Source organism: Ochotona princeps, chromosome 11 (genome assembly GCF_030435755.1).
Source record: "Ochotona princeps isolate mOchPri1 chromosome 11, mOchPri1.hap1, whole genome shotgun sequence".
NCBI classification, from domain to species: Eukaryota; Metazoa; Chordata; class Mammalia; order Lagomorpha; family Ochotonidae; genus Ochotona; species Ochotona princeps.
Genome location: NC_080842.1, coordinates 49,054,558 through 49,071,456, shown reverse-complemented (window position 1 = coordinate 49,071,456; position 16,899 = coordinate 49,054,558). Strand labels below are relative to the sequence as shown.

General features: G+C 40.3%; 1 protein-coding gene across 6 annotated transcripts in view; it reads left to right on the top strand.

Annotated features, from left to right (window-relative positions):
• N4BP2 (NEDD4 binding protein 2) overlaps window positions 1–16,899 on the top strand; it is an 82,242-nt gene that overhangs the window by 39,483 nt on the left and 25,860 nt on the right. For all 6 annotated transcript variants that reach the window (XM_058670179.1, XM_058670181.1, XM_004579141.2 and 3 more), the window contains 4 exons: window positions 1,727–1,815; window positions 5,043–5,119; window positions 10,159–10,314; window positions 14,353–16,709. In XM_058670179.1, coding sequence (XP_058526162.1) covers window positions 1,727–1,815; window positions 5,043–5,119; window positions 10,159–10,314; window positions 14,353–16,709 — 2,679 coding nt within the window. The remainder of the gene's footprint in view (window positions 1–1,726; window positions 1,816–5,042; window positions 5,120–10,158; window positions 10,315–14,352; window positions 16,710–16,899) is intronic.

Below are 16,899 nucleotides of genomic sequence, written 5' to 3'. Positions count from 1 at the left end.
CCCATGGCTTTGGCTTGTCCTCGACTGCTTTCCCAGGCCAGAAGCAGGGAGCTGGATGCAAAGTGGAGCAGCTAGGACATGAACTGTCACACTAATGAGATCCTGGTGCATACAAGGCAAGGATTTAGTCACTGAGCCACTGCTCTAGGCATCAAAAATTTATTTAAAAAAATTTGCTTAACATTTGTATTTGGTAGGCATACAGCTTTCAAAAGCATAACTCTATTCTTATATCTGTGGATACATATGAAGTTAAAACCACAAGATTCTTACGTTGCATAGCAAGAGATAAACAGGATAATCTTATTTCACAGGGTTGCTATGGGGAGTAAAAGGTTTTGTAAGATGTTCACACCATTGTATAACATTTTTAATTAATGAATGGGAATCTCGTCAGAACTAAATCTGATTTTCTGCCTGGGTCTCAGAATAGCTCAGGGAGATTACTGTTGTTTCGTATATTCTCCCTGATTTCTAAAGTGGAATTTGTGTTGTTAACTACTGATTTCTCTAGGTTGGTTTAATTTTTATAGAGGATAATGTGAGAATAGCAATGGTCTCTTCAAAATGAACCTGAAGGAAGTTCTTAGATAACACTTTGCGGTCTGTGATACATTAGCTGTCTGTTTACCAAAGATGACTTTATCATTCCATGTGAAATAATTTGCATGGGTGTTGGCATGTGACTACCGCAGGTCAAGCCTTGGTCTTCGATGCTGGTATCTCGTGTGAGTTTCATTTCTAGACCTGACACAGCAATGGCTGGCTGGTTCTGCTTTTAACTCAACTTGCTGTAAAGGCAGCTAGGAAGGTGGTGGAGGATGGTGCTGATGCTGTGTGGGAGATGCGGATGGAGCTCTGGGTTCCTGTCTTCAAAGTGGCCTAGCCCTGGCTGTTGTAGCCGTTTAGGGAGTAAACCATTGGATAAAAGATCTTTTTCTCTCTCTGTCTTCACCTTTCTGTGTGTCCTGTGTCTTTAAAATGAGTAAATTTTAATTTTTTCAAAGATTCATTTGTTTGAATGAGAGATTTTCCATCTGCTGGTTTACTTACCAAATGGTCACAAGAAACCAGGAACTTCTTCCAGGCCTCTCAGGGCTTGCAGGAGCCCAAAACCTTATCCTCCACTGGTTTTTCCAAATGCAGTAGCAGGCAGTAGGATAGGAAATGGGATAGCCAGGTCGCAAACCAGGGCCCCTATGAGCTGCTGGTGTCTCGAGTGTTGTCTAAATGATGATCCCTGAAATAAATAAATCTTTAAAAAATAATTTACATAATGTTTTTTAAAGTGAAAGTTTATTAATACAATATCAGAGAATATTTTCTTTAGTGTGTTTTCCCCCCCAAGATTTATTGATTTGAAAGGCCAGTTGGTAGAGGAACAGATTGGGGCAGGGAAGGACAGCAGCGAAGATCTCCTGTCTCCTGAGTCGCTCCTTAAATGGCCTCAGTGGCTGGGGCTGGCCAGGTGATGCCAGAGGCTAAGCTTCAGACTTTATTTAAACTTGAGTTTTTCTGCTGAAGTCGCTTGCGTGCAGGATCTCATCTCATCTAATGATACCATTATTATTTTAGTACTTGTTATTCAAATTTTACCTGTGTCTTCATGTTTTTTATTTTCATATAGTAAATAATGTTCAAATTATGAAAACAAGATCAAATGTTAAAAACAATGAAGGCAATACTTTATTATTATTATAAATAATGTCTTCTTTGTGTCTTTCAGCAAAAGAAGCATTTGAAAAGAAAGTATCTCCTGTTATAATAGATAATACAAATCTACAGGCATGGGAAATGAAGCCATATGTTGCTTTGGTTTGTACCATAGATTTTCCTCAGTAGATTTGGAATTATTGGGGAACATTTAATTACTTAAGAAATTTGGGATGATATCAGTGTAGTTTTCTGTAAATGTGAATTTATCGGGTTCTTAGACTTATTTTAAGCTCCAAGATTGTTCTTGTGAACTTAAATTTCATGAAATTCCATTCACTCACACACGGTGATAGGGAGCTGAGTAGTTGGGTTGTCACCTGCTGTCTCCCAGGGTGCACATAGCAGCAAGCTGGAATAGGTCCAGGACAGGACCTGAACACAGGTACTCCAGTTTAGGATGGAGGTGTTCCAAGCAGTGTCCTAACCACTGTGCCAAATGCCCATTCCAAGCCCTGGTATCTGCCTAGTTTTGGCTGAGTAATCTCGAGTGGATTTAAGAGAAGCTAGGGAGAGGAAGTGGAGATAGACTATAGGAATAATTTTGAAACATTTTTTAAAAGAAGAAAATGCTATTTTTAATTTTTTTTAGGGTCTATTTATTTTTGTTGGAAAGTCAGATTTACAGAGAGGAGGAGAGAGAGAAAGATTGTCCCTCTGCTAGTTACTTCCCAAATAGCCACAATAACCAGAGCTGAGCCAATCTGAAGCCAGGAGTCAGGAGCTTCTAGCAGCCAGGAGCGTCTTCCAAGTCTGCCACATGGGTACAGGGTCTCAAGGCTTTGGGCCATCCTCGACTGCTTTCCCAGGCCACAGCAGGGAGCTGGATGGGAAGCAGGGTCACCAGAATTAGAGCTGGATGCCCATATGGGATCCCAGCACACGCAGGATGAGGACTGTAGCTGCTAGGCTATCGCACTGGGCCCAAAACATTTTCTTTACAGAGGAGCAGGGAAATAGAGATGACTGGAAGGGGGTGTGGCATGTAGAGTAAGATAAGAGAACTAACTGGATGAGTGCTCATCTGTTGATTAGATTGACTAAGGAGGGAGAGAAATAGTAATGACGCCTTAGGGACAGAATTGCTAAGCTCAGTTACTCTGAGAAGAGCAGGGATGTGCACAAATGTAGGTGTTGACTGTTAAATAATAGGCATGTGATTGATTATTAGAACTTTGAAAAATCTGAGTTATTATTTAAAAGACTGTTAAAATGATAAAACTTTTGGGGCCTGGTACAATGTCTCACTAGTTAAATCCTCACCTTGCACACACTGAGATCCCATATGGGTTTCAGTTGTGTCCCGGCTGCTATACTTCCCATCCAGGCTTGTGGCCTGGGAAAGCAGTCGAGGATGGCCCAAGACTTGGGACCCTGCGCCTGCGTGGGATACCTGGAAGAAGCTCCTGACTCTTGGCTTCAGATCTGCTCAGCTCCAGCTATTGCGACCACTTGGGGAGTGAACCAGCAGATGGAAAGTCTCTCTGTCTCTCCTTCTCTCTGTAAAACTGACCTTCCAATAGAAATAACTAAAGCTTGAAAAAAAATGGTGAAACTTACGCATGTACATGGTAAATATTAAAACTGTAAGGATGAAAATAGAGGTTTAGTGTACGTATGTCTCATATTTCTTAAGACCTTTGCAGGAAGTTTTTTATTTTTTAAGATTTATTTATTTTTATTGGAAAGGTGGATATACATAGAGCAGGAGAGACAGAGAGGAAGATCTTCCTTCCGATGATTCACTCCCCAAGTGAGCGCAGCGGCCGATACTGCGCCAATCCGATGCTGGGAACCTGGAACCTCTTTCGGGTCTCCCACGCGGGTGCAGTGTCCCAAAGCTTTGGGCCGTCCTCAACTGCTTTCCCAGGCCACAAGCAGGGAGCTGGACGGGAAGTGGAGCTGCCGGGATTAGAACCGGCGCCCATATGGGATCCCGGGGCTTTCAAGGCGAGGACTTTAGCCGCTAGGCCACGCCGCCGAGCCCTGCAGGAAGTTTATATGCATCTCCAGATGTGTGAACATTCCTTTTCTGTCCAAGTAAAATAATTTTTTTCCCTTAATTTGAGAGGCTGGTCAAGACTAAGATAGGGGGCCCGGAGTGATGGCGTAGAGGTTAAGGTCCTCGCTTTGAATGCGCCGGAATCCCATATGGCTGCCGATTCTAATCCTGGCAGCTCCACTTCCCATCCAGCTCCATGCCTTTGGCCTGGGGAAGTAGTCGAGGACGGCCCAAAGCCTTGGGACCCAGCACCCGCGTGGGAGACCTGGAAGAGGCTCCTGGCTTTGGATTGGCTCAGCTTCAGCCGTTGCGGCCCCTTGGGAAGTAAAACATCGGAAGGAAGATCTTCCTCTCTGTCTCTCCTCTCTGTATATCAGCCTTTCCAATAATAATAATAAAAAAAGACTAAGACAGGGACAGATAGAGCTCCCATCTGCTCGTTCACCCCGCAGATGACCGCAGTGACCCCAGGAATGGAACTCAGTCCGGGTCGGCCTGTGAGTGGCTGTGACCCAGCTGCTCGAGCCATCACCTGCTGTCTCCTGAGTGCATGTCAGCAGGGATCTGGAATGGGGAGTGGAACCAGGAACCACAACGAGTCACTCTAACGGTGGTATATAGGTGTCGCTAGTGCCATGTTAACAACTAGACTCACTGCCTACCTCCACATGAAAATTCTTTGACTTTTTTTTAAAAGTTTATGTTCTGAAGGATTAATATGCAGTAATATTGCACAGAGCAGAAACAAGATGCAGGTATTTTAATAATGTACACTTCTAGTCATATTTATGCTGATGATTCTATATAGTTTGTGTTGATTAATTCACAGTTGTATGCTTCCCGCTGTCAGTGATTTGTCATGTTTTCAAACTCCTATGAATGCTATTTAGATTTTAATTTATTCCAGTTGATTAATAAAAACTGGTTTAAGAAATAAAAAAAAGTTTATGTTCTGCCTTCTTTCATTAATGTATACAGAATTAAGGAATTACTGTGTAATACTTCTGTTTTGTGGCTTTATTTAGCTAGTTTAGTGACTTTGTTTAGCTAGTTCCATGTTAATAGTGCTGAAGCTATTTTTATTTTTTCGCTATTGTAAATGTGAACTGGGTATCTTGATACATGTATTGATCTTTGCATTCTAATAAGTCTTTGTCAGTAAATGTCTGCAAATTCCTGAATCAAAGAGATTGTGTATTTTGTCACTTTAACACATTGTGAATATTAGATAATTGAAATTTTTTTCACTTTTAATGTGTTACGAGTTTGAAAGCAATCTAATTTTATATAAGTAACTATTTTTTAAATGTTTTTGTCATTTTTGTAGTGTCAGAAACATAAATATAAGGTCCTTTTCCGGGAACCAGACACATGGTGGAAGTTCAAGCCGAAAGAACTTGCAAGGTAAAAACAACTGAAGGTCTGACTAGAGTTTTTTTTTCCTTTCAAATGATGAATGAAACAAAATGGATTAGATAAGGGCATTTAAAAACTGCTAATAAATTTTGTATTAGTTATGAAGAGTTTGTATCTTTGTGTGGCCTTGGGAGAATTTATAATTTTTCATTTCTAAAGTTAAGTAACCAAAATTTCCAGTTGTCTTATATAATCAGCACTTTATTACCTATTAATAATATGTTAATATCTGAAACTGGAAGAGACCCTATGATTGGGCACACGTTAGCAACGTGCATTGGGAATGAGAGGTTTTTGTAGCTGCAGAGTGGCTTAGAATATTGGCAGGTGGTACGGTGGTAGAAATGAAAAATGTAGCACATATGCAGATGTCCAAGAGTCTTACCCTCTTTCCCCAAGGCTATACTTTTTCCTTTGTTGTTTGGACTTGAATAAAAATGTTACTCAGGACACAGACTCAGTGTGTTTTGTATGTCCTTAGATATAGCCCTAATTTTAGCTGGGTTATTTTCCTTAGTAATTTTAAGTATACTTAAATATACTTAACTAAGGGATAAACCAATATTTTTTGAGCTTTTTTTTTTTTATTGGAAAGATTTACAGAGAGAAGTAGAGACAGAAAGATCTTCTGTCCACTGGTTTACTCCCCAAGTGGCTGCAACGGCCGGAGCTCAGCCAGTCTGAAGTTAGGAAACTCCTCCAGGCCTCCCTTGCGGGTTCAGGGTCTAAAGGCTTTGGGCTGGCCTCAACTGCTGTCCCAGGGTACAAGCAAAGAGCTGGATGGGAAGTGGAGCAGCTGGGACACAAACTAGCACCCATATGGGATCCTGGTGCGTGTAAGATGAGGATTTAACCACTAGGCTATTGCTCTGGGCCCAGGACAACCCAATTTTAGTATATTCTTGAAATATGACCACCACTACTGTCTAATTTGGTACATTCACATCTGTTCAAAAAGCAGCTCCATACTGGGCTAGTACATATAATTTTCTATCTTCTACCCCCAACTTGACAGTCATTAATCTATTTTGTGCCTTTATGGAGTTTTGAATTTTGAGCATTGCCTATAAATGGAATCATATGTGACTTTTCGTGTGTGGCATCTTTGATTAGAACATTCATATTCTCAATACTCAATCCTTTTTTATAATCATTTTGTGACATTGCTGGATTCATTTTATGTTTAGGATTTTTGCAAATTTGTGGGTAAGTGAGATTGACCTGTAGTTTTTTCCTGATTTTACCTTTTGGTATTCTAGTTCCAATGGAGAAAGCTAATTGGCAAGTTATTTTTTCTTTTCTGGTTATGTAAGTTTGGATGTTTTATGTAAAGTAGTCTGAATTTGATGTTTGCTTTGGGAGGTTTGCAGTTTTCTCATCGCAGCGTAGTTTTCAATTATTAAGACTTTAGTAAAACAACCCTACTATTCTCTTTTTACATCCCTGTTAAGTTAAAATGTAAGTTCCTCTTTCTATTCCTAATATGTTTACATAGTCTTCCTTTAAAATTTTGTTCAAATGGTCTCCAGTAATCAGAAGAAATTAGCCCTTTCAAGTAATTCTTGGCTTGGTTGAGCTTCTCGATTTTAAATTTGTTTTTGTTTAATTCTCTTATGCTTCTCTGTGTTCTCCCATCTTTGCTTTTTAAAAATCACCTTTGCTTTTTGTTTGTTTTTGTTTTAACTTCTTTACATAAGGGTTTAGATAATTTTCTACCATGAGTATTTGATGATGTAAGTTTCCCTAGGACTGTCTTCGCTGCTCTCAGAATGTTAATGTATGATATGTTCATTTTCATTTTATTATTACTTCTTCAATTTTTACTTAATTAATTTTGTTCTTTAACTTGGATGGCTTTTAAAAATCTTGAGCAGATAGATATTTTATTCACAGTGACTTTCAAATTCACTGAAGCAGGTCAGATCATGTGACTCACATGATACTAATTATGTGATATTTTTAAAGGCATTTATGCCCCGATTTATTTTCCGCTTTTTGTAAATGTTCCATGTTTGTTATATAGAACTTCATACTGACTATAGCATGTGGATGTGTCTATTGAATCATGTCTGTTAGTGTCACTGCTCACATTTCCTATCATATCTGCTTTCCTATCTTTTTGGTTTGTTTTTTTACTCGGCCTGATGGATTAATATTCCTGAGAGGGATGGTGAAAGCTCCCGCTGTGAGGCAAGTTGTTGAAATATCCCTCTTTTATGTTGACCATGTCAGTTTCTCCTTATAGGTCTACCATGTTTGCTTTATGTATTCTGAGTGTATTTGTTGAAGCGCTTACAAGCTTAGATTTTTTTTTTAAAGATTTATTTATTCGAAAGTCAGAGTTAGAGAGAGAGGCTGGCAGAGACAGAGCCTGCATTCACTGGTTTACTCTCGAAATGTCTGTAATGGCCAGGACTGGACCAGGCCAAAGCCAGGAGCCAAGAGCTTCATCTGGGTCCCTCACGTGGTTGTAGGAGCCCAAGGACTTGGACCATCCTCTGCCGCTGTCCCAGGCACATCAGCAAGGAAGCAGCCAGGCTTTGGGTCTGCATCTACATGGACTGTCCTCATTGCAGGTCGTAGCTCAGTATGCTGTGCCACAGTACCGGCCCCAAGCTTAAGATTTTTATATCACTCTAATTGAACCCTTTATTTCATCATTATCCAATGATTTTGTTTTATCTTTCAGGGTGAATTTTATTGTAATGCCTTAATTTGTCTGATTGTTACAGAACTGGCAGCTTTCTCATTATTAGTTATTTGAGTGTTACTTCTTTCTTCACACTTTTGCGTTTGAACTTTGAATGTCTTTATGTTGAGGTGTGTCTCTTGTAACGCTATGGCCAGAGTTTAAAAAAAACTTCTCTGTATCCATCTTAGTTTTATATGAAACTAACTTTTTGATTATTTTGGTTCTTCTTATAATTAAACATATTCCTTTCTGTCTCATTCTATACTTTCTACTTATCTTACCTTTTAAATAATTGTTCTGTTTCAGAAAATCACATAATTAGATTTTCCCCTCCTCCATGTTGCCTAAATTTCGGCTTTTAAAATTGATTGAGTCCAAATTTTCTTACTCATTTTTTCTTCCATTTAATTTATAAACTACATATGGTTTCAGTAATTACCTTGCAATTGTAAGTTATGCAAACTTTATAAACCTGAAGTTGTGCCATTTTCTTAGCTTTCCTCCTCATGCGTATGAGGATGTTAAAGCATTTTGACTGTGATCATTAACTGACTTCCAGTTTATATATGTCATTGGCCACAATGTCCAGATAGTATTTGTTTTTACTTATGTGATTATTGCTTTATGCCTCATTTTTTTTTTCATCTAGGCATTTCATCTGGGAATTTCCTTCTGCTTAACATTTGTCTTTAAAAGTTTTCTTTATAATGAAGGCCTACTTGGGGGTCACACACTTTCTCCTTTTTAACTTGAAAATCCTTGGATTGCCTTAATTCTTTCAAGATACTTGTGCTATGTTTATATATTCTTGGTTGACAGTTATTTTCTTTTATTGACAATAACAACCCTCTTCTGACCTCCACTGTTGTTAAGTCAGCTGCCATTCTAATTGTCCCCTCTGTAGATGACTAATTGTTTTTTTAAATTTTTAGTTGTTTTTAATGTCATCTCTTTGTCTTGATGAATGACAGTTTCAGTACTATGTTTCCAGTTGTTGAACTTCTGATTGAGAGGTTTAGTCTTTCATCAGTTCCAGAAATTTCTTGACATTTTTCTCTCAATGACTTTTGCCCCGTGCACTCTCTTCTTCTTGGGACTTGGATTATTGCATATTGGAACTTTTGCTCTGTCCTCCGTTTCTATGTCTCTTAACCTCTCTTTCATATTTTCTGTCTCTTTGCTTCTCTGTGATCTGAAACCAGACAAGATCGAGGTAGGTAAATATGAAAGCCAGATTTGTCCAAGTGGCAAACACAAAATGTTAGCTTTAGGATCCAGACAAGAATCCTTGAATCCAACCTAAGATAGGAGAGTTGCAAATAAGATAGGACCCTGGAAGAACTAAAGCATATCATCTGGTCTCCTGGCAGGTACACATTCTAAGGTTATATGAATAGAAGCTACCTCCATTTAAGGCCTCCAGAGTTCTTTTATTAAGTTGGTCAAAATATAAGCTCATAAATACACAAAGAAATAAGTACCATAAGTACAACTACAAGTATCAGGCTTTGGTTTTGGATATCCAGAGACTTCAAATACTAGGAAGTTTCTTCTTTGAATTTAAAATGTAATAAGAGTTTTGGTTTAATTCACTTGGGACCTAGTTTTATTGTGACAGGAGGGCCCGTTGTGACATCTAGTCTGTCGTACTGGCTTAAGTGGAAGCCTATATAGTGGGATATATTTTTTAAAGATTTATTTGTTTTCCTTGGAAAGGCAAATTTGCAGAGAGAAGGAGTGACGGAAAGATCTTCCATCTGATGGTTCATTTCCCAAATGGCAGCAATGGCTGGAGCTGAGCCGATCCAAAGCCAGGAGCAAGGTTCTTTCATGTGATCTCCCACATGGGTGCAGGGTCCCCAAGGCTTTGGGCTGTTCTCCACTGCTTTCCCAAGTCACAAGCAGGGAGCTGGAAGGAAATTGGAGCAAGATTGGCCAGTTGAGCCATTGCACTGGCCCCTATAGTGGGATTTTGTTAGTTTGTTAATTAATTAAAGGTTTGAAATGATTGTCTTATTTTTAGATTTTTAATTATTTTTGCAAAGCTTCAAAGCAGCTTTTAAAACGTTACCATGTCTTGATGGTTGTCTCAGAATTGATAGAGGATGTTTGGAAAAGATTGGGTGGGATGATTAAGAGTGGTAGTTTAAAAAGTTCTGGCTAAAATAATAGAATCAATAGTATATTTTGTATCACACTAAAGTAGCTTTGATATTGTTATGTTTTTAGAAATATGTTATTGTCCTGGATGTTTTCTGTTTTTTTTTTTTTTTTTTTTTTTTTTAAAGTTAATTACCAGTAGTCTTCCTACCCTTTTCTCCCTTGGAATTTTCAGGCGTAATATTCATGGAGTAAGCAAAGAGAAAATAACAAGAATGTTGGAACATTATCAGCGTTTTGTTTCTGTGCCAATAATCATGAATTCTTCGGCTCCAGCAAAATTTGAACGTGTTGAATTATGTGCATATTCTTCTGAGGATTCAAGTCCCAGGTAAGTTAAAATGCCTTGATTAAAAAATTGGGGAAAACAAAAATTCAATTTGAAACAATGTATTTTTAAAATTAAATTTATTTTATTTTTTGATGATGATTACATAATTACATGGTTGACCAGGGTGGGAAGGATTGAGAGTTAGGGCAAAGTGGGTGAAATCATTGTGTTCTAATTCTCCATTTCATCTTGTCTCTGCTGGAAAGGAGGACATAAAGGGGGAAGCCAATCCAGCCTGCTAAATGTCCCAGTACCGAGGGATGGGCAACCGCCACTCAGTATCAACCCAGGGTCCCACTGTAGCGCGTCTCCTGAGGGTTCTGAGCAAGTGGTTTGGATAATTCTGAAATACTGTCCATTTCGCCGATCCAGGGGTGAAGCAACCCTCCCAGTGTCCATTAGCCGCCAAAGTTGAGCTCCCGTCTCCACTCACCCAGATTTTTGCTGTCATCATTTGCTGGGGTGGTTGTCCAAATTGCTCTGTTCTCCTTCCTTTGCGACCTTACCAAACAGGCTGCCATATTCTCCGTGTGCATCAGTGCCTGCGTCTGCTAGTATGCCTTTTAAGTTATTTATTGTTTTAATTTTATGTGAGAGGCAGAGGGACAGGTGAAGAGATGTCCTCCGTCTCTGATTCAGCCTCCAAATGTTAGCAGCAGTTTAGGGTTGAGCTGGATCCAGATGCCTGAAACTCAGTCTAGGTGGCAGGGACTCACACACTGGAGCTCACCAGCTGCATGTCAGGGTATACATTAGCAAGAAACAGAATTGTAAGTGGAGATGATATTGAGCACAGGCACACTGAAAGGCAGTTGAGGATATTTATTACTGCACACAAATATATATGTATTTTAAATTTGAAGCTTGGGAAATCATTGTCATTTAGCTTTTTTTTTTTTTTTTTTTTTAAGATTTGTTTATTTTAATGGGAAAGTCAGATTACAGAGAAAAAGAGAGAAAGAGAAAGAGAGAGAGTGAAAGATCTTCCATCTATTGGTTCATACCCTAAGTGGCCAAAATGGCCAGGGCCAATCTGAAGCCAGGAGCTGCTTCTGGGTCTGCCACGCGAATGCTAGGTCCCAAGGCTTTGGGCCATCCTTGATTGCTTTTCCAGGCCATAAGCAGGGAACTGTAAGGGAAGTGGAGCAATTGGGACACGAATTGCTGCCCATATGTTATCCCAATTGTTGCAAGGCGAGGACTTTAGCCACTAGGCTATTGCGTCAGACCCGTCATTTAGCTTTAAAAATCAGTTATATTTCTGTTAGTTGTAAGGTTTTATTTCAGGGGCGGGAGGTACTACGTGATAGCATAGTGGTTAAAGTCCTCGCCTTGCACGCCCCGGGATCCCATATGGGCGCTGGTTCTAATCCTGGCGGCCCTGCTTCCCATCCAGCTCCCTGCTTGTGGCCTGGGAAAGCAGTTGAGGATGGCCCAAAGCCTTAGGACCCTACACCCACGTGGGAGACCCGGAAGAGCTCCTGGCTCCTGGCTTCAGATTGGCTCAGCTTCAGCCATTGTGGCTGCTTGGGGAGTGAACCATCGGATGGAAGATCTTCCTCTCTGTCTCTTCTTTCTGTATATCCACCTTTCCAATTAAAAAAAAAAAAAAGGTTTTATTACAGGGAATGGGGCTCCCAAATTTTGTTATGGGAAATGAGAACACTCGGCTGGCTTCTGAAAGACTCCCAGCTAGATTGAGTCCAGATTTGTGTCTTCCTCCATGCAAGAATATAACAGGGAATCATGAATAGAGGTGAGAAGAATGACAGGGTTATTGAAAGGTAGAGGGACTGAGTACGCTCAGACGTGAGTGTGGCCAATTACCCCACTGGGATGGTCCTCGTTCGGGGTAGCAGTGGTGTTCAGGATAAGGCCTGATTAAAAATTCAGAGATGACAGGGATTGGCGTGAGACTTCAGGATGCAAGGTGATCTCCAGGAAAGTGTTGTGGTTTCTAAATGTGTGTATTGGATCTTCATCCATGGTGAGTTGGCATAGAATTTGAGATTTAGGCAGTGTACACAGATTAGGAATTGGCAGTCCTTATCTCCATGTCCCTGACTGGTTGCCTGCTTCTCCCAAAACCTTGTGATCCTGTACCCATATGGGAGACCAGGAAGAAGCTCTTAGCTCCTGGCTCTTGACTTTGAACCAGCTAAGCCAATTGTGGCCAATTAGGGAGTGAACCAGTGGATGGAAGATCTTTGTCTCTCCTTCCCTGTGTAAATCTACCTTTTCAATAAAAATAAATGAATCTTTAAAAAAAGAGTTCAAATGGGGCCCAGTACAGTAGCCTAGCAGCTTAAAGCCCTCACCTTGCACATGCTGGGCTCTCATCTGGGTACCAGTTCTAATCTTAGCAGCCCTGTTTCCTTTCCAACTCCCTGCTTGTGGCCTGGGAAAGCAGCCCAGGACGGCCCAAAGCCTTGGGACTCTGCAGCCGTGTAGGAGATCCAGAAGAAGCTCTGGGCTCCTGGCTTTGGATCGGTATAGCTCTGGCCGCTATTGTGGCTGCTTGGGGAGTGAATCAGTGAATGGAAGATCTTCCTGTCTGTATATCTGACTTTCCAATAAAAAATAAAATAAATCTTTTAAAAATAAATTCAAATGGAGTTAGTGGAGTAGAAGACAAATTCCATGAATGCCTTTTTGTTGGGAACCATTGTGGCAAAGACTTCCTGTGTGAAGTTTCTAAAGCTTTGTAATCTTTGACAGATGACCAGGTTTCTTTGTTGCTAGGAAAGCAATAATTACACTGTACTCCTAAGGATCTTGAGATTAGGAATTCATGTATGCAGAGGATTGAGATAGCATCTGGCCTGTAGAAGTCTTCAATTAATGTTAGCTATGATTGCATGTAGAGAAGCTTCCTGGGAAATTTGGAACTTGAAGAGCTCCTGGAATAAAGAAAGGGAAATGAGTTGACAAATTGAATCAGAAAATATCACTGAAGTTGCTATAGGCAGAATTACTTGAATCTGAAATTAACACTTGGATGGTTCTAAAGCTTTTAGCAAATGACATCTCAAATGAGAGTTCTCTTTCTCTGATTTCCCTTACTCATGCAAATCATGCTGGTTAACTTAAGATTCCTACGTAACAAATAACTGGAAGATATAGAGGCATGCCTAGTTTTGTTTTTTGAAGACTTATGTAATTGAAATAATGGCTATAGCTGAACTGACCTGAAGCCAGGAGTTTCTTCAGGGTCTCCAATGTGGGCATAAGGCCCCAAGAACTAGGGATTTCATTGCTCCACCTTTTTCAATAAGTAGGACATGTTCTTGCAGGCTAATCCAAGTGCCCAGCCAGGCATCCCAAACATCACCAGATCCCCCATCCCTGGAGCTCACAAACCCAGCATCCACCTCACAGGTAGGCCCCAGGACAACTACCCCAAACAAATAATGACAGAAAAAAATCTTGATGAATAGAGCCAATGGACATTGGGAGGGTGACATCATCCTTGGATCGGTGAAAATGGTAGCATCTCAGAACTATCCAAACCACTTGGACAGAACCCTCGGAATATGTACACATTGAGACTCTGGGTTGATGTGAGGTGGCACTTTCTCATCATGAGTACTGGGACGTGTGGAAAGTTATCAGTGGTTTCCCTCTCTGTCTCTCCTCTTCCCCCAGGAACAACAAGAAGAAATAGCAAATTTGGAAGCAATGAGTTCACCCAATTTTCCCTAAGCCTCAATCCTTCCCACCCTGATCAACCATGTAATCATTATTAAAAAATAAAATTTATTAAGAAAAAAAGTACTAGGGATTTCCACTATTGCCTTTTCAGGCTATAAGCAGGAAGCTGGATTGAAAGTGGAGTAGCAGCTGGGACATGAACTGGCACGCATATGGGATTCTGGCACTTTCAAGTGGACGATTAGCTTGTTGAGCCACTATGTTGGCTCTGAGCTTTTATAATTTTTTTGTAGTTTAATAGGGTAAATGCTGAATGCCTTAAGTTGAATCAGAGTACTTATAACATTAAACGACTTTTCTTACGATTCTTTGAAAAAAATCTTACAGCTCAAGAATCAATGAGGACATTACCTCTGAGAAAGAAGAACATGGTTCATCCTCATCTTTGCAGCACGTAGAATCAACTGAACGGAAGCCTCTTGAAACGACTAGAGGAACTCTGCTGCCCGAGGATGCTCCCTGTCTCCCTAACGCAGATTTACACAGAGGAAGAAAAGAAGTCAGTGTGATAAATCCTAACCCCCAGAGTGCTTTCATTGAGGAAGCTTCACGCATACAGTTTTCTGACTCTGAAAACAAACTTGGAGCAGCAGACAAAAGTGAAAATAAAGATCAAGTAGAAAAAGAGTGTAGTAAAACTGATAAAAGTGACTCTGTGGAAGGAGTATTGCCCAATACTGGCTATGTTGAAAGTAATCCAGAATACTGTGACCCTGCAAATAGTGTACCTCTTCAAAATGAGAAATGCTCACCTTGTGAAATATTAGAAGAAAGAACAACAGTAAAGAAAAAGACGTTTGGGAAACAAAAAAGCAAAACAACTGTGGAAAAATTCCCAAGACAGGAACTTCCAGATTTTGTTGGTGACTGGCCAGTTGATAAAGCCATGGGTCAGAGAACAAAAAGGAACCGAAAAACTGAAAAACCTTCATGTGTACAAAGCGACAGAAAGTTCAGTCGCCCCCCGTCACGCAAAGTGTCTGATAGTAGTGTGTGTGTGAGTATAGATTCCAGCCAGCGAGGAGGCTCTCCACATGAATGCACAGAGGATGGCAGAAAGTCACAGAGTGATGATGCTTTAGAATCCTTCCCTAGCTGTAAATATGAAACTTACAAAAATAGTGAAAACATCTCCTTCAACATTGTGGGCGACTGGCCTTCCACTGAGTCACTAGCTCAGAGGGAGCACAGAACGAGGACGCCAAAGGCTAGTTTCAGTGAACTCAATCCAAACTTTGGAACTAGTAATGATGTGAATAAAACATCCTTCTACACAGCACATGAAGCCTGTTGGGGCACAAGCCCTGAAGAGCTAAAAACCTTAGGTGGCTCCGCTCTAAGGAGTGCAGAAATGTTACCCAGTGATGTGATCTGTGAAACTCAGACTTGTCTGAGTAAAAATATCCTGGGAGAACACACATCGCCTTTTGCTTTTACCAGTAGTGTACCAAGTATTCCCGGAGTAGTAGTATCACAAACTTTAGCAGAATTTTCTGAGGAGGTGCTTAAAGGAGTCCGTGGAATAGAAGTTGGCCAGTGTACCCAGACTGAACCTCAGGATTTTGCTCTGTTATGGAAAATAGAAAAGAATAAAATTGGTGTTTCAGATTCTATCAGAGTACTAACAGGACGATTAGATGGGTTCAGACCTAAAGCTTTCAGTATTAACACAAGATCCGATGCTCAGGAAACAATCCCGTATAGGGTCATGTATGATAAAAGTACGTACGTTGAAGAAAGTGAGCTCACCAATGCTGATGAATCTGAGAATCTTAACATTCTTTGTAAACTGTTCGGATCTTATTCATTAGAAGCCTTAAAAGATTTATATGAGAGGTGTAATAAAGATATTATTTGGGCCACAAGCCTTTTATTGGATTCTGAAACTAAATTGTGTGAGGACACTGAATATGAGAATGTCCAAAAATCATGTGACGAATCACAAATTGGGCCATTTTCTCTGGGTTTGAATTTGAAGGAAATTATTAGCCAAAGAGGAACCGAAGAAGATTCCAATTCTGTGCTGGAGTTCAGCCATGACACCGGTGTCGGTCATGTCAATGCGCAATCTCCCTACGATGCTGAAAGGGAAAACGCCGAGCGGGCAGACCTAAACAGTATCACTCCTGAGAAATACGGGTTAGCCATGGGTGCGTTGCCCAGTGCTGCTGTCGATCCAGAGAATCATGATGGAGTGTTTACAGACAGTCGGGCAGAGCTGTCACGTTTATACAGCTTCAAGCCATCTTTACCAGCTGTCCTAAAAACTGCTTCCCCTGAAGATGTGAGTGAAACAGACAGTGGTCCAGTAGCCACAGAGCCTGTAGAAAGTATCTTTTCCTCTTTAAATCTGTCTGACGTTTGTCCTTCGCACCTTGAACTGAATGAAGAAATTGGCTTTACTGACTCTTTTGAGGTGAAGAGAGATGAAAATGTTGCAAAAGATTACGTGAAATTTGCAAACATGGAAGAATTTATGAATGAAGAAGAACAGGAAATGCATAAAATTCTAATGGCAGGCAGTAACTTGTCAACTGGAGTTAGTGAGGAAGATAAAATTGAGCTGTTGAATCCCACCCCAGGGCTGGCTAAATCTCTGACTATAGACTGTCTGGAACTTGCACTACCCCCTGAACTGGCTTTTCAACTCAGTGAATTGTTTGGTCCTGTTGGTATTGATTCAGGTAAGGGAAAGTAGATTACGTATGTGTGTATGTTTGAGTGAATAGGGTATGGAGCCATCTATTTTGATTACAAAATTATTCCATAAATTAACCAAAATGCAAAAATAATTAGTATTGCCTGAGCATGTTGTTTATTTTTGACATAACCTGTTTCTAGAGGGTTTAAAAATATGATTCAAAGAAGTAGAAA